The 22,873-nt window shown below is 37.9% G+C and overlaps 2 protein-coding genes across 2 annotated transcripts in view; both read right to left on the bottom strand.

Moving 5' to 3' along the window:
• Positions 1-22,873, bottom strand: part of sema3g (semaphorin 3G) — a 66,216-nt gene that overhangs the window by 7,464 nt on the left and 35,879 nt on the right. The window contains exons 4-10 of the mRNA XM_086067875.1: positions 13,966-14,085; positions 7,892-7,982; positions 5,293-5,409; positions 4,414-4,556; positions 1,920-2,034; positions 1,762-1,831; positions 1,408-1,552 (exon numbers count right to left, since the gene is read on the bottom strand). Of these exons, the coding sequence (XP_085924001.1) occupies positions 1,408-1,552; positions 1,762-1,831; positions 1,920-2,034; positions 4,414-4,556; positions 5,293-5,409; positions 7,892-7,982; positions 13,966-14,085 (801 nt within the window). The remainder of the gene's footprint in view (positions 1-1,407; positions 1,553-1,761; positions 1,832-1,919; positions 2,035-4,413; positions 4,557-5,292; positions 5,410-7,891; positions 7,983-13,965; positions 14,086-22,873) is intronic.
• Positions 21,452-22,873, bottom strand: part of LOC147179409 (uncharacterized) — a 9,400-nt gene continuing 7,978 nt past the window's right edge. The window contains exon 5 of the mRNA XM_086070046.1: positions 21,452-21,544. Coding sequence (XP_085926172.1) covers positions 21,452-21,544 — 93 coding nt within the window. The remainder of the gene's footprint in view (positions 21,545-22,873) is intronic.

The raw sequence follows: 22,873 nt of genomic DNA, 5'->3' as shown, positions 1-22,873 counted from the left end.
AATTTTTCCTGAAGTCAGCTGGGATAGGCTCAAGCTACCCTTGACCCAGTATAGAAAATGTCTTGGTAGATGGATGGATGCATTCACTATCAAAAATCATTGTGTGCAAACTGTTTTTTAAAACCAAAATATGTCAGCAAAAATAAGGGTATTTTTTTAAAGAGCCATTGCTGACATTGCATTGGCAAAAGCCAGAAATGCTGTCTTCTCCTCTGTTTGATTTTTTTTATCCTGAAAGATTTCGGCTTGAGGCTGAGGCACGTCCATCATCTCTCCTTATTCGGCTGTCAAAAGCCAGCAGGGATGAAAAGCAGACGGCCCACATTCCGGTTTGTTTTCATTCCAGAAAACTTTGATTAACTCGCCGTGTTTATCTTGGATGTATCTCAATGCACTCTGAACATGTTCCGGTGCACAGACAACTTTGATTCAACAAGACCTTCGCATTCAACTTCATTATTATCCAATTTTGTCAAACATAACAGTCTTTGTCTGTCATGGCTAATAATTCTAGAGCAGTTTTAATAACTATTAATCTTACTTGTACTTACTTATCAAGATCTATAAACATCACTACTTCATGCTGTCACTAATAAATAATTCTCTTTTAGTGTGGCAAATGTGTAATAGCCTAATTCGAAAGAAAAACAACAACTCAGCTGTCACACAATCAACAATCTGATCATGGGATGCTTTGCTGCTGTTTAAAACCACAACAAATGGTTACTGAAATGACAGGAATTTTGTGTAAAACAGATCATCTCACTCCTCGGTCCTTAGACACTTTGTTTGCCTGCAAAGTGAATCCACTGGTGCATCTGCAACTATGCCATATCATATTTCAATCAGTTCCGACTGACTGCAAATGAGGTGCCATGTGATTGTGAGTAGTTGTGTTTATGTGTTGGAATTGAAATGACAGCGATGTGGTTGAAAGGCCCTGGAGCATACACGCAACGATCACAGCTGCACGATGTAAGTTTACTTTACCCGTATCAAACCTTTCTACACCTCATTTGCAATGTTGCATAACCACCCGCCACCCACTCTGCACTTCTCCACAGTGGGCCCGAGTGAGTGTCCCTTTATACAAATGTAATGCTTACACAAGAGCTAACTTTTACATGTCGACTGCTAAATGTGTTGGGGGCACAATGCCAGTAAATGTGCGGAATGAAAATGTTTTTTATACTGATGATTCAATAGTTATTTTTTTACACTCTAAGTAATGAGAAAGTAATGAGCGATTGCTTCTTGTGTTTATATTCTGTTGTGTAAGTAAGACATCTAGGGGCTCAAGTGGGTCAAAAAACAACAACATTTAAGCATTTAAAACATCATCTACAAAGCTAATTTGGCACGTTTTGTAATCATGTTTATTCCAAAAATGGTCGTTGAGTTACTTACCACTCCCGGTCTGGGGTAAGGGACCCGGCCTTCGTAGGCACCCCACTGGTAATCTGGACCCTCTTTATGAGCAAATGGCCCGTTAAATGCCTCTCTGATATCAGCCATGCGATAAACACATACCGCAAAACCCTGGAATACATTACTGGCGAGGAGAGAGAGAGAGAGAGAGAGAGAGAGAGAGAGAGAGAGAGAGAGAGAGAGAGAGAGAGAGAGAGAGAGAGAGAGAGAGAGAGAAAAAAATCTTCTTAAAGTAGAAAGCAGAAACTTGAAAATGTATTGTGTGAGAGTGATGGGAATGTCAGGGAAATCAATGTCAAAATCAAAATGTTTAGAACATTTCATGTAATGTACCTGATTGTGCTAAAGATTGCATAAATATCTGGATTCCTCTCATCCTTGGTCCTCAGCAAGAAAACATCCTCTGTTTAGTTCAAAAGAAAAAAGTTAGTAAGTTAGGGATGGATTGAAGCTCGTGCAGTCGGTCACTTGGTAAGTAAGGTGCGACTGACCCAGTTGGTTGAAGTGCGTATCAATACCATGAGGTCCCGGGACAGAACAAACCAGTCTGGCTTTGACAAAGGTGCTCCACTTATTCACCAGCACTCTCTGGCCTCCGACATCATTCTGCCATCAACAAAAAAGCAGACACAGAATCTATGAACTAATCAAACACAATTGAATTGGAGAAGCTCCAACAATTTCACATGGGTGAGAAAAGACTCAACGAACCCTTAACAAGACTCAACTAGTCAAGTTGAGAGAGGGAGTATCATTGCCACAGTGGCCAAGGAATTTCCAGTCGTTCTATATCAAGGCATGTACAGACATGCAATGATCGCCACTGTGCAGGAAAATCGGCATGTCCTTTGATCTACATTTAAACCAAGAGCACCATCTAGAGGAGTAAATAAATAAATAAATCGCAAGTGCTTCGCGAAGCTTCATTTTCCCATCACTAACTTTAGAGCGAAAGAACACACAAGAAGAAATACGCATTTGGAGTCTGATCAAGTCAGCTGGACTGGAAGTTCTTCTTGCCCAGTCTCCAAGGTATTGCTGCCACTGTGTGTGTATATTTTCATTTGTTTTCCAGTTTGCGTACCTATATATTTGTGTGCGTCGCATGTAGCGTGAAAGAATGTAAAAGATCCCGCAGAGCGTATGGCGATTGTGGATGTGAAATGTGACAGCTGTGTGTGCTTTGGAAGGAGAATGACTTCATTTTGTTGTAAATACTTTAAAGGTTTCTAGTTCCCTTTAGGGAAATGTCAACATTTGAAAGCTCACAAGAGAGTTTGCTTTTCTGGCCCTGTAACCAATTGCTCTCTCTAGAGTTCTCTTGATCATCATGTGTCTGTTTCTATGCATGAGCGTGACACTACACTGTATATCACAAGGGAGGTTTTGGCTAACATTTGAAATTTGAGGCCCCAACTGGGATCAACCAGGAAATAAGAAAGCCCAAAAAAGTGATCCTGGCTTCGAGTTTACAATTCAAAAATCACTTCCCTTGCAGATGTTTTGTTCCTAAGGGCTAGATTAGGCTGTGTACACCTGACCACCGGGTCTTCTTTACTTTACCCTAAACACACAAGGCAGATGGTTTGGTTCCAAACAATTATGTGGGAAAGAGACACACACACACTTCTGACTGTTTTGTTGTTGTTTCTTAAATCAAAACATCTGCAAGTTACTTATTTTTAAGGGTAATGATATTTTATGAGTTGAAAATGACATTTCAAGGCACAGTCAATGATCCATTGCGCCATTTAGTGGTGAACTCGGGGTTTTTTCTGTGTACTAAATTCAGAGGCGGCCACCTCCACTTTTTTTTTGCTCGCCAGCTCCAGCCTAAGTGACTGATAATGAATGAATACTTAAACATGACAATAGTCATATTTTTATTGGAACTATTATTATTATTATTGAAACATAGAATTATTATATGTTGCCTGTAAAAAATGAAAGTGAATTTACATAATAACTGCATGGTCAGGATTAGGGATGTTCGATACCACTTTTTTCCCAATCAATATGCAACTCTTGAGTAGTCACTGCTACTGATACCAAATACCGATACCACTAGTAAATAAAAATCCCCACGCATAAATGACAGATGACTGTAAAGAAAGACCTATATATAATTTTTTCATAAAATTGTATGAAGTTAATGGCAACTTTGTATTCATATAATTTCTCATTTCTTGTCCCTGATCGTAAAACGGCCGCAGGATGGTGGCCGATAATGGTATCGGTCACCGTCGTGAGTACCGATACCTTAGAATAAGACGGTATCGGTAGTCACCCATCACCTCTGCCTCAATTTGAGCCAGAAAAAAACATGTGAACTAATGATTCATTCATTTTAAAAATCAACTATTTATGTCAATAGTATACAAAGAAATATGATGTATTGCATAAACATTTTTTTAAATATAATCTCAAGTCTAGTAATCACAAATTATTTTACATGGCTGTAGTCTGATTTTATAGAGGCTGCCATCTTTGCCCAAACGACAACTTCACGAATGTAGTTAGTCCTGGTGGTGCTTGCATCAAACGGACCGAATGGCTCTCGGATGCTTTTATTAGCTTTTTTTCTTTCTTTCTGTTTCTTTAACTAGCTTCACCCGCTAGCCGCTCTTGTTAGCCACACCGGCCTATGGCTCCGACTAACTCCCGCTAGTCGCTTTTTTTAGCTGCTCCGGCTAAATCCGTCTTGCTCTGTATTTTGTCGTCGCTCGCCGGGATGGTAGGATTGCAAAGTGTGGTCTCTCTGAGCCACCGTAGTGTGCGTGCTTGCTTCTAAATGCATGCATTTCGGCTGCATTCTATGCTAAAGCGACATCGAGTGGTCACTTATTATACACTGCGTCTTTAACTTTTGGAGATCATTGTGGTATATTTATAGTTGAGTTAGTATAGGCAATTTAAAAAATTTTTTTAGGGTGGCATACATTTTTTTGCTATTCACGGAGGAATTTTGTAATGGGAAAAACTCACCGCACACACTCGTCCAACGCGTGTGTGAATGGCCTCCTCCCTGTCTCCCGCCTCTGTCGCCTTCTCAGTGAAGAAGAAATACACTTTGTCATCGTCTCTGTCGTCGTTGTCTGGGATGAGGTGCGCTGCCACAAACTTTGGGTCTAGAGAAAGGGTTCATAACAAGAGTTTAGGGATTTGTTTTTGGGATTGGGTCACAAGGCTCTATTTTCAAAAATTACATTGTTTTGTTTCCTTTGTGATTTGGGAAAATAAAGAGAGACGAAATACAATTCATAATAAAACATTTGTTAACTAACTTGCCTGTTTGTCTTTTGCTCTCATCCCATCAGCAAATGAAATATTACTCTTGTGGGGGTGCAAATAATTCTTTATTAAGGGATGCGGTGGCATTAAATAATGGGGGGACCGGCTAATACATGTATCCTATGTATTAATAACAACCGTTTGCCAAATTGTTTGTTTGTGCATGGTTTGGACAGTATTTTTTAATGGAGTGTCCTTATATAGCATTTGATCACATTCATGCACCAATGGGATGCTGCTGCCATGCAAGGCACTGTCAGGTCCACTGGGAACAAATTAGGGTTCAGTATCTTGCTGATTTGCATCGTTTTCATTCTTCTTCTACACATTTGTTGTTGTTGTTTGACTTTTGGCTAAGTCCCTGTTGTGCTATTTTTTTCATGAATCATATTTAATTGGTGTAGCTGAGAAATGGCGAGAAATCAAAAATATCTATCAAATGCCGTCAGATCAGATTGTAGCTTGTAATTAGATATTCACTCTTTTTTTTTCATAGATGAAGAATTGTCAAAGTCTTGTTGAAAGCTTGCGTTTTCCATTGCTGCAATAAAAGACAGACTGATAAAACATTACCATGAAGGATTTTATGGTCAGTCTCCGTCCTCATGGTGGAGCGACCTCCCATACTTCTGAAGATCACAGAGTCTCTTCCCAAGAAATCTGCTGTCAGTCCTGTAAATAACTCCCCGCCTACAAAGAGAGGAAAGGAGTGAAACAAAGGCAAACAGTCAAGAGGAAGAAATCGACCACAATGAGGAAATCGTTGGTGACATTTCAACATTGTGGTCCAGGCTTATGACATAGAGCTATGGAAGGAAACACATCCGATAGGGAGCTTAACTGCGAGAGACCTCCAAAGCCCACCCTTTAACATACTTTTGAGTGTGCATCCTCTACTGAGACCATGCAAGCCAGACTCACTTTACACAACTCGGGGGGGAAAGAAGAAATAAAATACAGAAATATCCTAAGCGATCATGTCTGGAGAATTAGAAGCCTTTAGTAACACAGCGTGAGAAACAGCTCTGTTTGTGTGTCACTACATCGTCAGAAGATGAAAAGGCGGAAGCAAAAAACAACAACCCCAAAACGGGCTTCGAGACTTCTTCTGTTTGTTTACAGTCAATCAAATTCTTTGTTTAAAGCACAGGTGTCAAACTCATATTAGCTCAGGAGGAAAATATATTACCAAGTGGGTCGAATCGATGAAATCATGATATATAACTTCAAAACAATTGGCGTCAATTATACACAGATTTTTGCTATTTAAGGGCAAGCCTTAAATTGCAGGACTAAACTGGGAATATATTGTTCCAAAAAAATAACACAAATGCAAATAGACCGAGGGTTTCAGGCGTGTTATATCTACCTGCATATATATTGTTCCCAGAATGCATTGTGTGACGCAGTTAATAACGTTTTATGTGTTTGTGTTACCAGTAGTTGAATGTGTGTCGTATTTAGCATGTTTATGTTTGAGTTGGTCTGTTTTAATTATTTTTTATTTTTTTAAACAAACCTTACCTTTATGTTATGTGTAAAATAATGACAAATAATAATGGAATTACACATGTATATGTTTTGCTTGTGGCTGGCTGATTAAATGGTCTGATATTACCGTTTTTTTTTTACAAAATAATCTCAGATGATCAAGTTGGATGAAACCCCTTTGCGGGCTATAGGTTTGACACCCCTGTCTAAACAGATGAGCAGCAAACTTAAAAACATATTTGAAAAATTCATTAGAAAAAAAAAATCCAAAATATTTCTTAACAAAAACCTTCAATGATGACTATATAGTGGTATTTTAAATCCTTTGCACAATGTAGACTCAGTAAAATGCAAAAGACCACTATTTTGCGTTCATGTCTGAAAGTCAACTGTAAAATGCTGTTAATTAAAGTTTTTTTTTTTTTTTTTTAATGTTGTCTTTGTTATTTTAAGGACATTTCATGGTGTCTTGCATGCATGAGAGATTCATTTTGGTTGGTGTTGACATTTGACAAATTACAATGTGAAAAGGGCAGACATGATTTGTGATTTTATATTCTTTGTTTTCAAAATAAAAGTTAATTATTTATTTTAGTTGTATTTAGTTTTATATGCAGTAGTGGCGTGAAATGTCACAGACTGGAAATGAGCTCAAAACGCAGTCCAGACAGTTTGATCATTGCGTATCCATGCGAGACAATTTTGATTCTCAAACTTGTCATGAGATTGTGTTAGTCCAACTTTTCGAAATTCTAATTACAATCATTACAGAGACCAAGGTGTTGCATTTATATACTATTTGAAAGTCCTTTATTGTACTGTAAAGAGATTATCCTTAAACTTGTCAAATGGGATCCATGTCGTTTAACTCAAGAGAAGTACAATGTAAATTTGTCAGCTCAGTGTAAACAGGCCATCAAGGACTGGAAGTTGGCCCATCGGAGGCCAGCCAGCAGGTTGATGATTGGATTTCTAAAAGACATCTGGGTCAAAGGCTAGTCATTGGAGAACCAGACTGGGACTGAGCCACTTGAAAAACCACTGAGGGATTACCCTCCAGAGAAATCCACTACATGGGCCTCATTTATAAAGCAGAGCACAAAATCCCAGCTAGTAGGAAAACGTGGCCAAAAAGATGAATCCCATTTATATAATCAAGAATACACAAACCTGCAGATGTTACCCTAATAAATCACGTCGACCTGGAAAACACATGTACACTTCTCCTCGCCCACATGCAGCTCGGAGAGAAGACAGACTCACAATATTTCGTAAATGTAAGAGGATCCCAAACAGCAAGAGCCCTGTGGTCATGTTAAATGTACTTTAGTGCTGAGTAAGCTTTCCCCCGCCATTAGCGTTCCAAAAACCTACATCCTCTTCCAACAATGGACTTCATTCACCAACAGTTCTTACAAATAACTGTTTGGCCAATTTCTACTCATTTGCATCTCCGTGAAGAATGTGGCATACAGCCTACATAAATGTGGGTTTTCTTACAAACATCCCAAAATCAAGCGTGCAGAACAGTTGCGCTGAATCCAGTGGAAACTCGAAAGTCAATAGCTTTGGATCAAAATGAAAGGAAAAATACGTCTTTAAAATCACGCAAAAGAAATCACCATCTCTGTGTACAACTTGGCATCAAGGCCATACGGTGAGCAAAAAAAGATGGACATACCACTGAATGTGCTAGCAAAAGGAAGGTTGGGGTCATGCGGGACCCTCCCTCGTCCATTCTCCACATTCTTAGGGTCCATAGTGAAGACATGCTGTGGGAGATACAAACACAATGTTGAATTGGTCAATTCTTATTGGTCCTTATATAATCATATCATGGAATGTCATGCACTACGGGATATATTTGGAATGTTAACTTATTCACTGTCATTGATGGCTATAGACGTCAAAAATTCCTTTCTATTTCTATTAGTTTAACTTTTTTTTCCCACTTTGTACATTTAGAACAGATATAAAATTTGTGATTAATCGTGAGTTAACTAGTGAAGTCATGCAATTAATTACGATTCAAAATGGTAATCGCCTGACGCTCCTAATTTGTAATTTTAACCTTTTTTTTAATCGCATCAGGCGATTCAATTTTTTAATTGTAATTAATTGTATGACTTCAATACTTAACTCATGATTAATCACAAATTTTACATCTGTTCTAAATGTACACCAAAAAAAATTCTAGGTTGTCATACTCTGGACAAAAGTGGGGAAACTTTTTTTTAACTAATAGAAATAGTTCAAAAGAATTTTTGACGTCTATAGTCGTCATTGGCAGTGAATGGGTTAAGGTGTAAAGGGAATTTTTTTTTATGGTGTTCTTTTGTAGCTATATGGTTGTACAGTACAGTTTTATTTAACAAAACTGAATGGCTAGCATACTGCTGTCCATGGAAACAAAGCCGTTGATCAGACTTAATCTCTTCAAAAGAATATATTCCTCTGCCTCTGTGTTCCAATGTGCACAAAGGGAGGATTGGCTCTTATTTGTTTCCACTCTTTTGGGTCTTTCTGCCCCTCCTATGAACTCTTCTGTCTGTCTGTTTGTCTGTCTGAGAACGAAGATGCCGTCTGAGAAAGAAGGAAGTGTGGGATCAGTGTAGCTGCCAGAGTTCAGACGAGTTTCCCACCCGTTTCCCAATGAAGATTTTTTATTTTTTTACTGAGGAGTGGATGAGGTCAAAGAATAAAAATAAAAATAAAAAGAGCATCAACCAAAAACAACAGCTGATAATGTATGTTAAAGCAGATTGCATCAGGGCCATTAATATTCTGTCAATATACTTTCACAGTGAACTGAGGCAGTAAATATGGCCATCATGTTTCTTGTGACTGACCAAGCTGTGTATTTGTAAAAGATTCTTCTTTAAGATTCTGCTGTCAAAAAATGTCGTTTATTTATTTATTTATTTTTATTTATCTGACTGTAAAATGCCATAAAAAGCAAACCACCTCAAACTGCTCAAATGTTTTAGATTTGAAGAGACAACGTCAGAACTAGAAAAGCAGAGTTGCACCCAACCATAATGAATCCCATCAGATGTTTTCTGGATTAGTCTCCTGCATTTTAAAGTAGTACAGGAAAACCTCTGAGGTCGGACAAAATCCATTCCAGAGCATGAGTTAACTTCCTGATTTATTTATATTTAAAAGCATTTTGTCTATAACGTAAACAGAAATCCATTTGGGTGTCAGTCTGTCGCCATCGCAAAACCTCATGTTTAACTGACTTTTTCTTCGCAATGCGTATGGTGAAGCTGGAGTTTTATTTCTTACTGATATGAATCTGTTTACTTCACGTACCATGTCGTGTCTTCTTGTTGTCTCGTGGCACTTTAAACATCCACAAATAGCAACAAAGCAAAACCCATGCACAGTTAATCCTATTGCTAAGGGTTCGACCTCTAAAGATGATTGTTTTCCCAATAATTCCAAAAGGTCAAGCCTTAAGTGGTTGTACTGTAGCTGAAAGCACCGTTGAGTGGAGTAGCCCTGATTTGTTGGTTAAAGAAATAATAATAATAAATTCAATTCAATTGCAAGCGCATGCTGAAGCAGGGGGAGAATTTCAGGGAATTACCCACTCAGCTGACAAAGTTGTTAAATTACAGTTTTAAATCATCTTTCCAACTGTGGTGTGTCTCATACGATATTACGCGTTTGTTCTTCAACCACTATCTAGTTGGAATTAAATGACAAACATCTTGGCATGGTATGATTTTAGACAAAATGTCTGTTCCCGCTCATCACGGTTGTCATTTGTGCTGTCGAGGCGTGATCCATTTCAAGTCCAATGTATTCCAGTTTTCCAGGAAGAAAGAAAAAAAGATGGTGACAGGAAATGCGTCCAGCCCTCATGTTTGATACAAGTCCACGTTATTAAGTGACGTGTCCTCCAAGTGAACTGCGAGTGTCTCGCCGTCCCTTCATTGAACAGACAATGGACTATTGTGAGTAGCAGGGCGAGTCTTCCACTCTGGAGTGATCCCAGGGCACACGATGACATTGAAGGCTGTCCTATAACAATAATAGGACAATTACCCCATTCAAGCACATTTAGTAAATTATATGGAGAAAAACCGTCCTCTAGTTGATGAGCTAAATGTGTTAAAAGTATTTTCACTTTCACATGTCCCAAATGTCAAATATACTCGGATTCGCGCTGCATTCCCCGTGGGCGTCACCATTGTTGCACGATGAGTGATTACTACATCTTGGCAAAGTTGGAGTACACTGATTCACTTTTCTGGAATGCGGCATACAGCCACAATTCAACCAGTTCAGCTCACCACAGAACGGTATGGACGGACAGATCGTGATCTGGCTTACGGCGCAAAATGTGTCGGCGGGATTGTGGCCGCTGCGCCAACTATGTAAAACCTCACTGCGGAGCGACACAATGGAACATGTCGATGAATTCAACACAGAAAAGAATGGTCATGATGTAAACAAAGGGTGCCAATAAAAGACAACAAACATTTGGGGCTATCTTCGTATTCGCAATGAACTTGACAAGAAAATACATGCAAACATGGGCTGACATAAAAACTGCAAATACAGCTCCTCTCCTTTCAAAATGTATTCTCATGGTCCTCAAAAATTATTATTGGTGTGTGAGTGTGTGTCATATCATCACTGTCATGCAGGCAAATGGTGCAGCTGATTACATTTGGACAAGCCCCGCCAAGACAAACACACTCAAGTGCTGAGGACCTAAATAAAAGTGCTATTTTCATCTTTGCTAAGCACAGCATATCAGGGACCACCAGTATCAGTGATTGCTGACACACACAGTCACTATGCACATTATGGACATAATCTGATGCCCTGAAGTAGAACTGTGAGAAGTCCAAACCTGTACACCTGATTAAAAAAGAAAAAAAATCAGTAAAAGTCAAACATTTGGATTGTATACATTATGACATTGACATTTTGTTGCGTTCCCAGTCAAACAATAGCACACTGTCTGCCTTCTAAAATTTCACTCCAGTAAAAGTGCTGGAAGCTCTTTCTCTAATTTAATCTTTCAACGCTTGTATAAACATTGCTGTCTTTTGGAATGAAAGACAGAATACTAGACAGAATTTAATTTTTTTTTTTTACGTGAGTTAGACTGACAATCTGACAAAATCAAGCGAATATCTATATGGGATGGAATAAAGAATAATTAATGTAGGGCATAAATACTGTATACACAACGCATTATTTAGGATGAGTGTGTGTTCGTCTTTATCATTGTTCATCATGATTGTTATGGATTTGTTTATTTTCACATGTATGACTGGCTTGGGACACTGTGGCACTGTCATCAATCTTATAGCTCTAATTATTATCTTTGAAAAGCAATAAACATACCTACAAAGAAGTACAACGGGGCCATGTTTAAGCTAGCCCACAATCTGTCACCTGAATCTAGCTGACAAGCTAACTTCATAACAGCCTTTCAGCATCGCAGGAGTGCAACGTCGGGCCACCGCAAAGAGAGTGTTGGCATGAGAAAGACGCAACCAGTACATGTAAGTCTGACCCGAACAGAGATGAAACGCCTGGGGGCTAAAGTTCATCCCACCCAGGGTCCAGTCGGAACGCTACTAGCCTCAGCTCCCTCCAGAGGTCAGGCAAACACTCGAGTGTGTATTCTACGCCATTTAACGACTGGTTAAATAAACGAGCCCACTCCCCGTGGGAGGCTGTGTTCTGACCGACTACCTGATGTTGAGTTTAACTGCTGCTAGGCTAAGTGCACGTGTACGTGGGTATTTCAAGCGTGCTTCAGAGCAAACAAAAAATGCATCCACACCGAACGGCATTTGCGCATGATAACACATTTGCAAGCTATTTTAAACAAACGCAGGCCTGAAAAAGTGACAGTTAACTTGGTTGTAAACATGTAATTCAAGCGCAGTTGCCAAAGAGTTGAAAGGACAAATTGATTTCAAATACATTGGGCATGTCCTTAATGCCAGTAGGAGGCTTTTAACTCATTCACTAGCATAAATTCATAAAAAAAAAGATGATAAAAAATTTGTGGCAAGAGGCGATAATTTTTTTTTACTGTAATTGATCGCATGACTTCAACTCACCATTGATCACAAATTTTATATCTGTTCTAAATGTACAATAAAAAAATTATAGGTTTTCATACTCTTGTTAACAACGTAAGTGGGAAAAAATATTTAAACTAATAGAAATAGTTCAATTGAAATTTTGACGTTTATAGCCGTCAATGGCAGTGAATGAATAAAAAATAAAAAGATAAAAATTCGGGGCATCAGGCGATTAAAGTTTTTAATCGTAATTAAGCGCATGACTTCACTAGTTAACTCGCAATCATTCACAAATTTCATATCTGTTCTAAATGTACAATAAAAAAAATCTGGGTTTTCATACTCTTGTTAACAAAAGTGGAAAAAAATGTTAAACTAATAGAAATAGTTCAAATTAATTTTTGACGTTTATAGCCGTCAATGGCAGTGAATGAGTTAAAAAAGAAAATCTGAAGAAATTGTATTTTGGGATAAGTCACAAGAACAACAATTGCAGTGTTACGTGTGCCCCCAAGGCTTGAAGCTGGACTGGCCCAACTTCACATCTGAGCATGGATTTGGCAACAGTAACAGTAGAATTGACTTTATTGTAAGTGGACTTTGAATGTCTCTCGGAGGTGACATAGTGCTTGGATGCAGTGACGATGACATAGTGAGAATGCGGCCGAATATATGGCGCCAAGGAAGAACACACACATTGAGGGTAGCAACTAAATCCACACTTGAAACACACACCACTAAAAGTTGAGCACTTTCCCACCGCAATGTTATATTTCCTATTTGCGGATCTTTAGCTACTTTCCACTCTCCTCGTGCCCACTTTGACTGGCTCCCGCTGTGTCGCATTGGGATTTCATGTCAAGGTCCACAACCGTATTAATGGCCCTCATTCATCCATTCTTGTCTTTTGTTTGGATTTGAGAGGAAAAGCTGGTGATCTTCTAAGGCTCTTTGCAAAAAAGTTAGCATGGTTACTTTAGGACAATTAAAACGTATTTAAGAAGGCTGATAGCTAGTTAAAAACTTCAAAGCACAATCAAGAGGGAGTAAGTTTATCAAGCAAAAAAATTACTCTGGCAGTATGCTTTACCGTTTCTTTGTTTTTTGTTTGCCTCAAATAGGGTATTTATAAAAGAGGAATATGAGTAGTGATCTTAAGGTTAATGCACTATAGACCATTTAATTTTTTTATTTTTCAATTTTATTAGTTATTTTAAACTTTAATTAATTTTCTTATTTTTTTATTATTTTTATTTTTTTATTCTGTTTTATTAAATTTTTTAATTTTTTATTTTTATTTTGTTGTTTATTTTATATATTTTTTTATTTATTTTGTATTTTTTATTTTATTTTTTATTTTATTTTTTATTTTATTTTGTATTTTTGTATTTTTGTATTTTTGTATTTTTTTATTAATTTATTCATGTATTCATTCATTTATTTTTTACAGTTAAACTGCTACAGAAAATATTGTCTGCACAGTTAATGCTGGCTTTACGATGCGAGTAATATGTGATGAGTAATATTAGTCTACCAACAACATGAACAAAGTCAACTTTGGATTTATAATTCATCTACACTCAAGTTTACATTTAGCTACGCTACTTTATGGTAGATCTGTTCCGTCCAGCAAAAATACAGTAGCTGGCTTTGTGTGATGATGTGGATACAGCACACAGCCGTGAGTGTATCTTACCTCTCCTCTGTGGCCCACATAGATGAAACTGCACATAGGATGGAACGCTCCAGTGCCGCAGGCCAGGAGGTGAGTGCGGTTGTATGGCTGCAGGAGGCGCACAAAGTTGGCACATTCTGTCTGCAAAATGCAGAAACACAATGACAGAAACTTACTGTATATACTTCTGGTGCTAAGATCTGCTTTCTCACTCTTACACGTGACACATGTGCAGTATTATCAAAACACAAAGTGAAATGTAGATGTCCTCCAAATGCAGATAAGCTGATTTTCAGTGTTACCAAGGGAACAGTGGTATTTCTTGATGATCCTTATTGATACCACATGTTGGTAAAAAGGACCAACAAAGAATTTTTATTGGATGGAATATGATAGAAACTCCTCAGCGGCATTTACAAAACCCCTTTTAGCTTAGCACCGTTTCTCAATGAAGATAACGATGGGTCTATATGGCAAATATCGCAAGTTAAAAAAAAAATTCTGTTTCCCCCATTAAGACTTGACCAAACGTATTTTGTCAATCAGTCACCATTCATGATCATGATTTATTCGCAAGTCTAGTGAAATAATCGTATCAAGAGAAATGGCTGAGCTTCTGTTCTCGTCAAACAAGATACTTTAGAGACATAGACGAAACAAACCCTACAATAGGAACTGAGCTCTGTGTGGCCTCCAGTGGAATGAAATGTTGACAATAAAGAAATATGCCTGAGCTCTATACACTCTGGGTTTTGCGGTTTTATATATCTGGGTGGGTTTTATTGAGGCCATAAAGAAAGTTAAAAAGATCTTTTTCCCTTTCAATATTTTCTTTCACCACAGCAGTAGCTTTAACATGAATGCTACCAAAATTGGAAAATAGACATTGAATCATTAGATGAGTAGCTGGGCTCAAGGTTTTACAAATCTGAGGGTTTTCCTGTGTTAATTTTTTTTTTTTACCAAACCATGTGAACAAAATATCACAAGCTATCTCAATGATTTTAGGTGTTGTTTCTTTGCTTGTGTGAAGAGCTCATTGAGTTGCCTTGTGCATGAAATGTGCTATAAATAAAACTGCCTTGCCTTGCCGACAAGTACTTTTCCAGTACAACCTTATCCGACACTTGACGACAGAACCAGTGCTGCTTCCAAAATGACGTAGTAATTGAGAGAAATAAAGTTGAAGTCAGCGGGAATGGGGACAAATGTGTCCCATATGTAAGAAAGAAACCATATTTATGGAAAAATGTGGTCTTTAGATTTCAGAAACAGGATCTTGGTGCCATAAGTTACACATCATTTCTATCATGGCTTTATCAATACCACATGACATGAGCGACGGGCAATAATCGAAGAAATGCTGTGGAAATTCGCAAGCATGGTCACATAAATATATCCCCCCCCCCCCCCCCCCATACAATTGAAGTAGCATGCAATAAAAAGCAATTAGTGTTTGTTTGTTGGTTTACATGCTAGTAGGGTTTATAACACCTAACTTTTTTTTTTTTCTTTGAGAGATATAAATAGCCCACAACAAATGACTTGGAGACGAGAGGAGCTATTCCTCCTTCACATGGGGAAAAGTCAAAGGAGGTGACTTGGGCTTCTTCTACAAGTATTTCAAGTATCTTAAACATCAACATCAACACATATAGTGAGAAAAGGCTGGGAATGATTCGAATAAAAGCGGAAGCTTTCTACTATACATCAATTTGTTGAATCCAGTATTGTTGGCTGCCTGGCTAGCTTGTTGCTAACAGCTGTTAGCAGTTAGCTGTCAAGACCAACTTAACTTAATATAGGCACAAATCATTTGTACTCCCAGGTCTGTGGTTCCCCCTTCATAAGTCAAGAGCACACACACATGACAGTCAAATGGTCGTAATGGATGAACATGATCAAAGATGAATATGGAAGCACTTCCACAGCTGCGTGGGGCTTGCTTGCCAGTTCCGCTCTTTGCTCCAAGTACTCTTCCAGTGAAACCGTTTAGTAACAACACCAAACGAAGTGGAAGAGATGACTTTTCTCAAAATCAAATTCAAACTTTCTGCTTGGACTTGTTATATGCAAGCACTGTAAACTGTGTTTAGAAAAGCAAAACAATGAATGAACCAGTAGTTACTGATCATTTGTGGTAACGTGTGCTGGACTCGTAGATGATGCTTGACTTAAAGCACTGCTGGTCCCTCATAGTTCAAGCAGATTCATTATCGATGCATCCTTATTGATCGTTCGGCTAGAAATAACCGTCTACTGCTGCCAATTGTCGGTAAAGCGCGCTACGCCCTGTGCCATGCCAGCATTTGTGGCTGGAGGTGGTCAAAGGTTGGGCGTGGTTGGATTACCAGCAGAAGGTGACAAATATTATTGTCCTCAGTCTCTCCCCTCTTCCTAAAGTTGGCAATAACACAGACCACCCTCATCCATCCTCTACATTATTTATCTTTTCACCAAGTAATTGTCAGAACCGTGTTTTTGTTTTCCTCAACAGAATGATTGAAACTAAACGTTGTCTATGTGTCAGTGAGGCATGTATTTCACACAGAGAAACAATGTGAAGACCTCTAACCTTATCCACCCCTTTCCTTTTTCATCAAAGTCACGTTTTGTTCAACACATGCAGACAGCAAACAAATGAGATTAAAGGTGTGTCGGAGTGTGGGTCCTTGCTGTCTTTTGCTTAGTCAAAAGACTGCAGTCATCCATCAGCTTTGACAAAGAAAACCCTCAGAAAAACAGAAAGCAAGGGGACGCGAGGGAATGCGAGAAGCCATCTGCGCAGTCAAACGGCTCTCGCAAACATATATGGACTTGTATGACACGCAAAATGTTCTCATGAGAATTTAGTTGGAATTTGTGGCTAAAGTTCAGCCTTAGACAAACAGAATGGAGTTTTGAATGCTGCTCGACATCCAATTTGTTCAAATTTGGGGAAAAAAATTCTCATTCACTGCCATTGACAGCTATAAACATCAAAAATTCATTTGAACTATTTCTATTAGTTTAACATTTTTTTCCCACTTATGTTAAGAGTATGAAAACCTAGAATTGTTTTATTGTACATTTAGAACAGATAAAACATTTGTGATTAATTGTGAGTTAACTAGTGAAGTCATGCGATAAATTACAATTTACAAAATGTAATCGGCCCTAATTTTTAATAATCTTTTTTAAAAAAAATGTTAATGAATTTATGGCAGTGAATGAGTTAAAATGTTTACAATCTTCATTGAATGCACAGGCAATGATTTAAGGAAAACTACTCTGATTGTTAAAAACATCATACGTAAAAAGCAGACTTTAAGTTCAAACCCCATCATCAAACCCTTTCGTTGTGTATAATGGGTGGGGACCACGGAAGGGAGTGTTGCTCGGCAGCATAGCGCGCCAGCGAGAAACCCCGAATTGGAAAATGTTCTATTCAACAGTGGCGTTGCCGTGAAATGAGACGAGCGCCTCCAATTGGAAAGCAGCCGGTGTAGCGATTTAGCTTTATTTTGGCGGACTTATTCACAATTATCTGAATGATTAAACTATTAATGTTCCCGCCAAACCATTAATTTTTCTCTGCTGCTTGTGTCCTCCTCCTCGTTCTTAAAAGAACCAAAGTCAGGTCTTTCTTTTGCAACAATTAAATATACATCTTGTCGCGGTGCACTCTAACCAGTGGCAAAATCTCTGTTCCACTTCCTGCTAGGTTGCAACATCAGCACCAAATATGGGCATGCTGGAAACCGGTAATTTCGCATTGCTTTGTGATTCTTTCCCCGTGAGCGAGTGCAGTGTGAAAAGGGCTTTACTGCTTTGAGTGTGAGTTATCCTTCTTCACACAACTTCCAATGTATGTTCTTGTTTTCCTCTTCTCACCTTCTTCCCTCAACACCCAATATTGAGGCTATCGCAAAGAAGCCATAAAAAGCAAAACACACAGGTACTCAGTTGATGCTCACCGAATATGAACTCATACTGTAGAAGTATTTTCCTAAAATGAGTTTTTAAGTGTTATTAGGTTGTCATTGTTGTGAAAGATCATCAGTTAAATGTCAAAGAAAAAAATGACGAGCTGGCTCAAATGTGTGAGGAGAAAAATGCTCAAATGTATACCAATTATCAGAATGTGTGCTCTCCGCTGTGGGAACTAAATGGTTATAAATTAAAATTAAAAAAAAAAAAAAATTCTGCACATGATACATTAGAAAATGCATTCTATAACGTTAATGGGCCAACTGCTGACATTGCTGCTCCAAATCATTACAGGAGCTTCTACTCACAGTTCCCCACACCAAATCCCAGGGAGCAAACGCTCAGAGGAAATACCACATAAAACTGACATGGGACACACAAGACACACCTGCCACTTCAAACACAATGCACATGTCCACAGTCACACGCGCACACACACCTCAAACATGTTCCAGATGGAGGTGGCTGGTAGATGTCATGTCTTGAGTGCAAGGTGGGGTCCAAAAAGTCACCGTGTTCTTATGACTCTCACAACATGAAGTGAGAGTTGACGGTCTCAATGTCTGCAAGTAGCAATTGTTGTATTCCATGTGCTTTTAAAACCACGTAGCATAGTATAGACATTGACATTTTCTGTAATATAGGCGAATGTCCCTTTTTTTGTCAAATTCGACCTAGTTTTTATGTCCTTGAGTGAAAATAAATAATAATAAATTCATAAAATCTCATTCAAGACTCACTGTACGTCAGATCAATTTGTTTTGTTTTTTTCCAGTTTTTACTTATTGAGTGCTTTCCTCCATCTCTAGCTAACCTCCTCAGGCTAGCAGATGGAAGGATGATGTAAATCGCAAAGAGGGTAAATAAATGAAACTGCTGAGGTATTCATGTTTAAAACACAGTAAAATAAAAATAATAAAGGTTATCTTATTATTCTTATTTCGCAAATGTCTTATTTGTCGTAACATATTAGTCCCTAAAACACTGTTTTCCTTAGTTCCCTGTTCAGATCAGACCTCATTAAGAGATACCCCGCAACCCCCCTGGCTCGTGCACAAAACCAATAAACATCTTCATTTACAACAGCTCTCCATGCTTTCTTTTTATTAGGAAACTTTGGATGCCAGTGGCACATTCTACAGCAACCCAATCTAAACCTCTTACAGTGCGGCATATTCTGTCCCATAATGTATTCTACTCACCTTTAGATGATCTCTTATTCCATTCGGATAGAAATGAATGAATTCCGATCGGTTTTAAATGACTAATGAATAATTTGCATGTTTTTGTTGCTCATTATTGGCATGTTCATCTGCGGTGAAAATGTATATCAATCAATCAATCAATCAATCAATCCACTGAGCAGAGAGTGTTTGTTTACGAAGCTACACGGACATCATTTACACACACACACACACACACACACACACACACACACACACACACATACTTGCCTCTGTGTATTATGAGGACATTTTTTCCAAACCGGTTTAATTGTGTATTACAGGGACACCCCTTTCTGCTAATGCCAGAGAGATGGGACTTGCACCCAAAAAATTTTTTTGGGGTTGTCCAGGAGAATTTCACTTCAAAACTTGAAAAAACTCAACACACGAAAAAAAGAAAAACCTGAAAAAATCCGTAATTGTGAGGACATAGATAATGACCTAAATAAGCCACGCCCATTGCAAAAATGGTAATTATGAGGACCAACTCACATTACAAGGACAAAGTTTACACAACACACAGCAACCATGTCACTGAAGTGATTTGAAAGTTCTGGCATTCTGACTTTACACAAACTAAAATGGCATTGATGTGTAATGACTTACCTGATATAAGGACACATTGTTGTGCATAACAATACTGTGAAATGCAAAGTCATACCTGATCTGTCCTAAAATTGTAAGTTTTAACATGGTGCTCATGTTACAACTTACAATTTTAGGACAGACTGAAACTGGTATGTTAATAAAACTGCTTCTTATGTGAACAGGTTATCTAGGTCAAACACAGCTTTGTAATGGATAAGCTCGACATGAAACCAGATGCAAAAGAGTCAGTGAACATTGAACATTTTATTCTTTAAAACATGACTACCCCTCATCTTAAAGGATGAGCAGTTTTCTCATAGCTCATTCCTGAAATACCTTCGGATTTCTGAATTTCTGAAACAGGTTCAATGTAGGAAGTGTCCGAAGTACTGTGAGAATCTGGAACATATTCCTCTGCTAACGAATCCTCACTTGAACTGGATACATCAGCAACCTAATTTTTTAAACGAAAACAATTATTACATACATACATACATACACATATTGTCGCTGTTCTGTGAAAAACACTTCCACCATAGGAGCTACCGGAGAGCAGCCCGCGACCTAAAAATGGAAACGTGTTTTTCACAGGACAGCAATGATATCCATATATACAGTAGATGCACACATACTTATGCATATATACAGTGGCTCTAAAATTAACCTGCCATATGCGGGTTAAAATTCATTTTGGCGGGTGGTCATAAATATTTACTAGCTTTACTTCGCTGTTACTTAGTGATGTTACACTCGAAGTAGAAGCTTGAGAAAAGTGTCGAGCGCTCGCGGCAGAAGTAGCTCCCGCCATTGATGGGCTAATGTGCTAAAGTTAATTTACCAAAGGTCTTCATCATCAAGCAGTTTTGCATTTTTTTTAAACGGGATATGTGCCAGATGCTGGAGCAAACTAGAAAAGCATTTAGAACCTAAAGTTTGTGCACATACTAAAGATTATTATAAATCTAGTCACATTTATTCGAAAGATGAGATGAAGCATTTAACAAGAGGGATAGTTAATATGCTTAATCTATGGCATTGCCCCTAAAACAGATATTGTGTGATACAGTCCTTCAGTTACAGTAGACTTTTCTATTTTACCGAGTCAGACAGTCGTTAAGATTGAGACAATTGCTCAACATTTAGCTGCTTGCAACTAAAGATAAAGGTATAAACATGGGTCATAATTTATCCTCTTGACTAAATTATATTCATTCAATGAAAATGCCTGCACTATTAATTCTGGTTGCGTGAAACAAAGATCCATTGCAGATACAAATAACACAGAAGATAAAATACCCATCATGCCAGTCCATTCTAGTGCAGCGAAAGGTCCAAAACATAAAGCACATTTATCCAAGCTTGATACAAGTAAATTAACTACCTGATGTTTACACTTCTGTTTAAAAAAATAAAATAAAATTGATAGCGAGTTCATCTCTAAAATCCACCATAAATAAATTAATGGGAACAAAAGATCACTACAGTGCATAATCCAAATCACCAAACTGCCAACAAATCTTCAATTTGAGATATTTTTAATGTTGACTTGTAGGAATTTTAGTCCCATACAAGCTTATTGTTGGATACAATATTTTGAACGTCTTGGCAATACACATTGCATAAAAAATTGTTGTGATTATATTTGTTAGTTATATAGTTCAGCCCTAGCATCTACTCTACACTCTTCACTCCTAACGTCTTGCTTCTGAAAACTGATTTCAACATCAATATTCAAAAAGAAATCTCGTCACCTGGTCAACTTGGTCTGTGACAGCTACGTCTTCAGCTATGTCTTCAGGTTGTGCTTCAGTTGAAACCTGGTACACATGAAGAGAAAAATACATATAAAATTCAATTCTTAGTAACACGACTGTACCTGTGCATTTACACAGTTACAGTACATACAGAACAATTAATAGGTTAAAGTATTGTAAATGCAAACTCATTTTATTTGCCATTACAAAAATAAATAAATAAATCCTTCTGCACTACAGGTTTGTGTAAATTGGTGACGTCTATTTTTCACAATGAAACAAAAACAAGAAAATACACAGTCCTCAGAGAATCCATACCTGACCAGAGTATGAATTGTATAATAACTCCAAGCCCTCAAAACTTATTTTACAGTCACGGTGTATGAATACACTGTCCTCAGTGTCAGTTATTCACAACTATAACATTGTGAGGACTAAGTATCTGTGAGGGCTGCACAGTATTGACAAAACATGCGACATGGGTGTTTTATACAGTAATGGAGATTATTTCGACATTGAACATGGAACTAAAAAAAAAGGATCTATCTATAGCTATATATTTTTATAATCCAATGAAAAAAAATACACGATAATGCGGAAAAATAAACATGCTCATTGTGATCTAATCTTATCCAATTAAGTTATTTTTTGTTAGTAATGCCCCTCGATACGTTTCTCGTATGGCGATGCGCAATTAAGGTAGTCTCTGATTGGTCAAAGTCAGACTAAAGTATACAATCCAATATTCATTTGTTGCTTGTCTTTGCAATACACATATTGCATGAGCCATTCGTGCGACAAGATATTTTTTTATATATTGTGCCAACGTCTTGCTTCTGAAAAATGTATTTCAACGTCAACATTCAAAAAGAAATCTCGTCACCTGGTCAACTTGGTCTGTGACAGCTACGTCTTCAGTTATGTCTTCAGGTTGTGCTTCAGTTGAAACCTGGTACACATGAAGAGAAAAATACATATAAAATTCAATTCTTAGTAACACACAAGTCTGTACCTGTGCATTTACACAGTTACAGTACATACAGAACAATGAATAGGTTAAAGTATTGTGAATGCAAACACATTTTATTTGCCATTTCAAAAATAAATAATCCGTCAGCACTAATGGTTAGTGTAAATTGGTGATGTCTATTTTTCACAATGAAACAATTAATAGAAAATACACAGTCCTCAGAGTGTCCATACCTGACCAGAGTATGAATTATGAGGACTGTATGTGTAACTCCAAGCCCTGAAAACTTATTTTACATTCGCAGTGTGTAAATACACTGTCCTCAGAGTGTCAGTTATTCACAACTACGACATTGTGAGGACTATGCACCTGCGAGGGCTGCATAGTATTGACAAAACATGCGATATGGGTGTTTTATACAG

The sequence above is a fragment of the Leptonotus elevatus genome, chromosome 2 (assembly GCF_054856555.1).
Source record: "Leptonotus elevatus isolate MCC_2025b chromosome 2, RoL_Lele_1.0, whole genome shotgun sequence".
NCBI lineage: Eukaryota > Metazoa > Chordata > Actinopteri > Syngnathiformes > Syngnathidae > Leptonotus > Leptonotus elevatus.
Note: the sequence above shows the minus strand (reverse complement) of the source record. Positions and strands in the feature narration are given on the sequence as shown.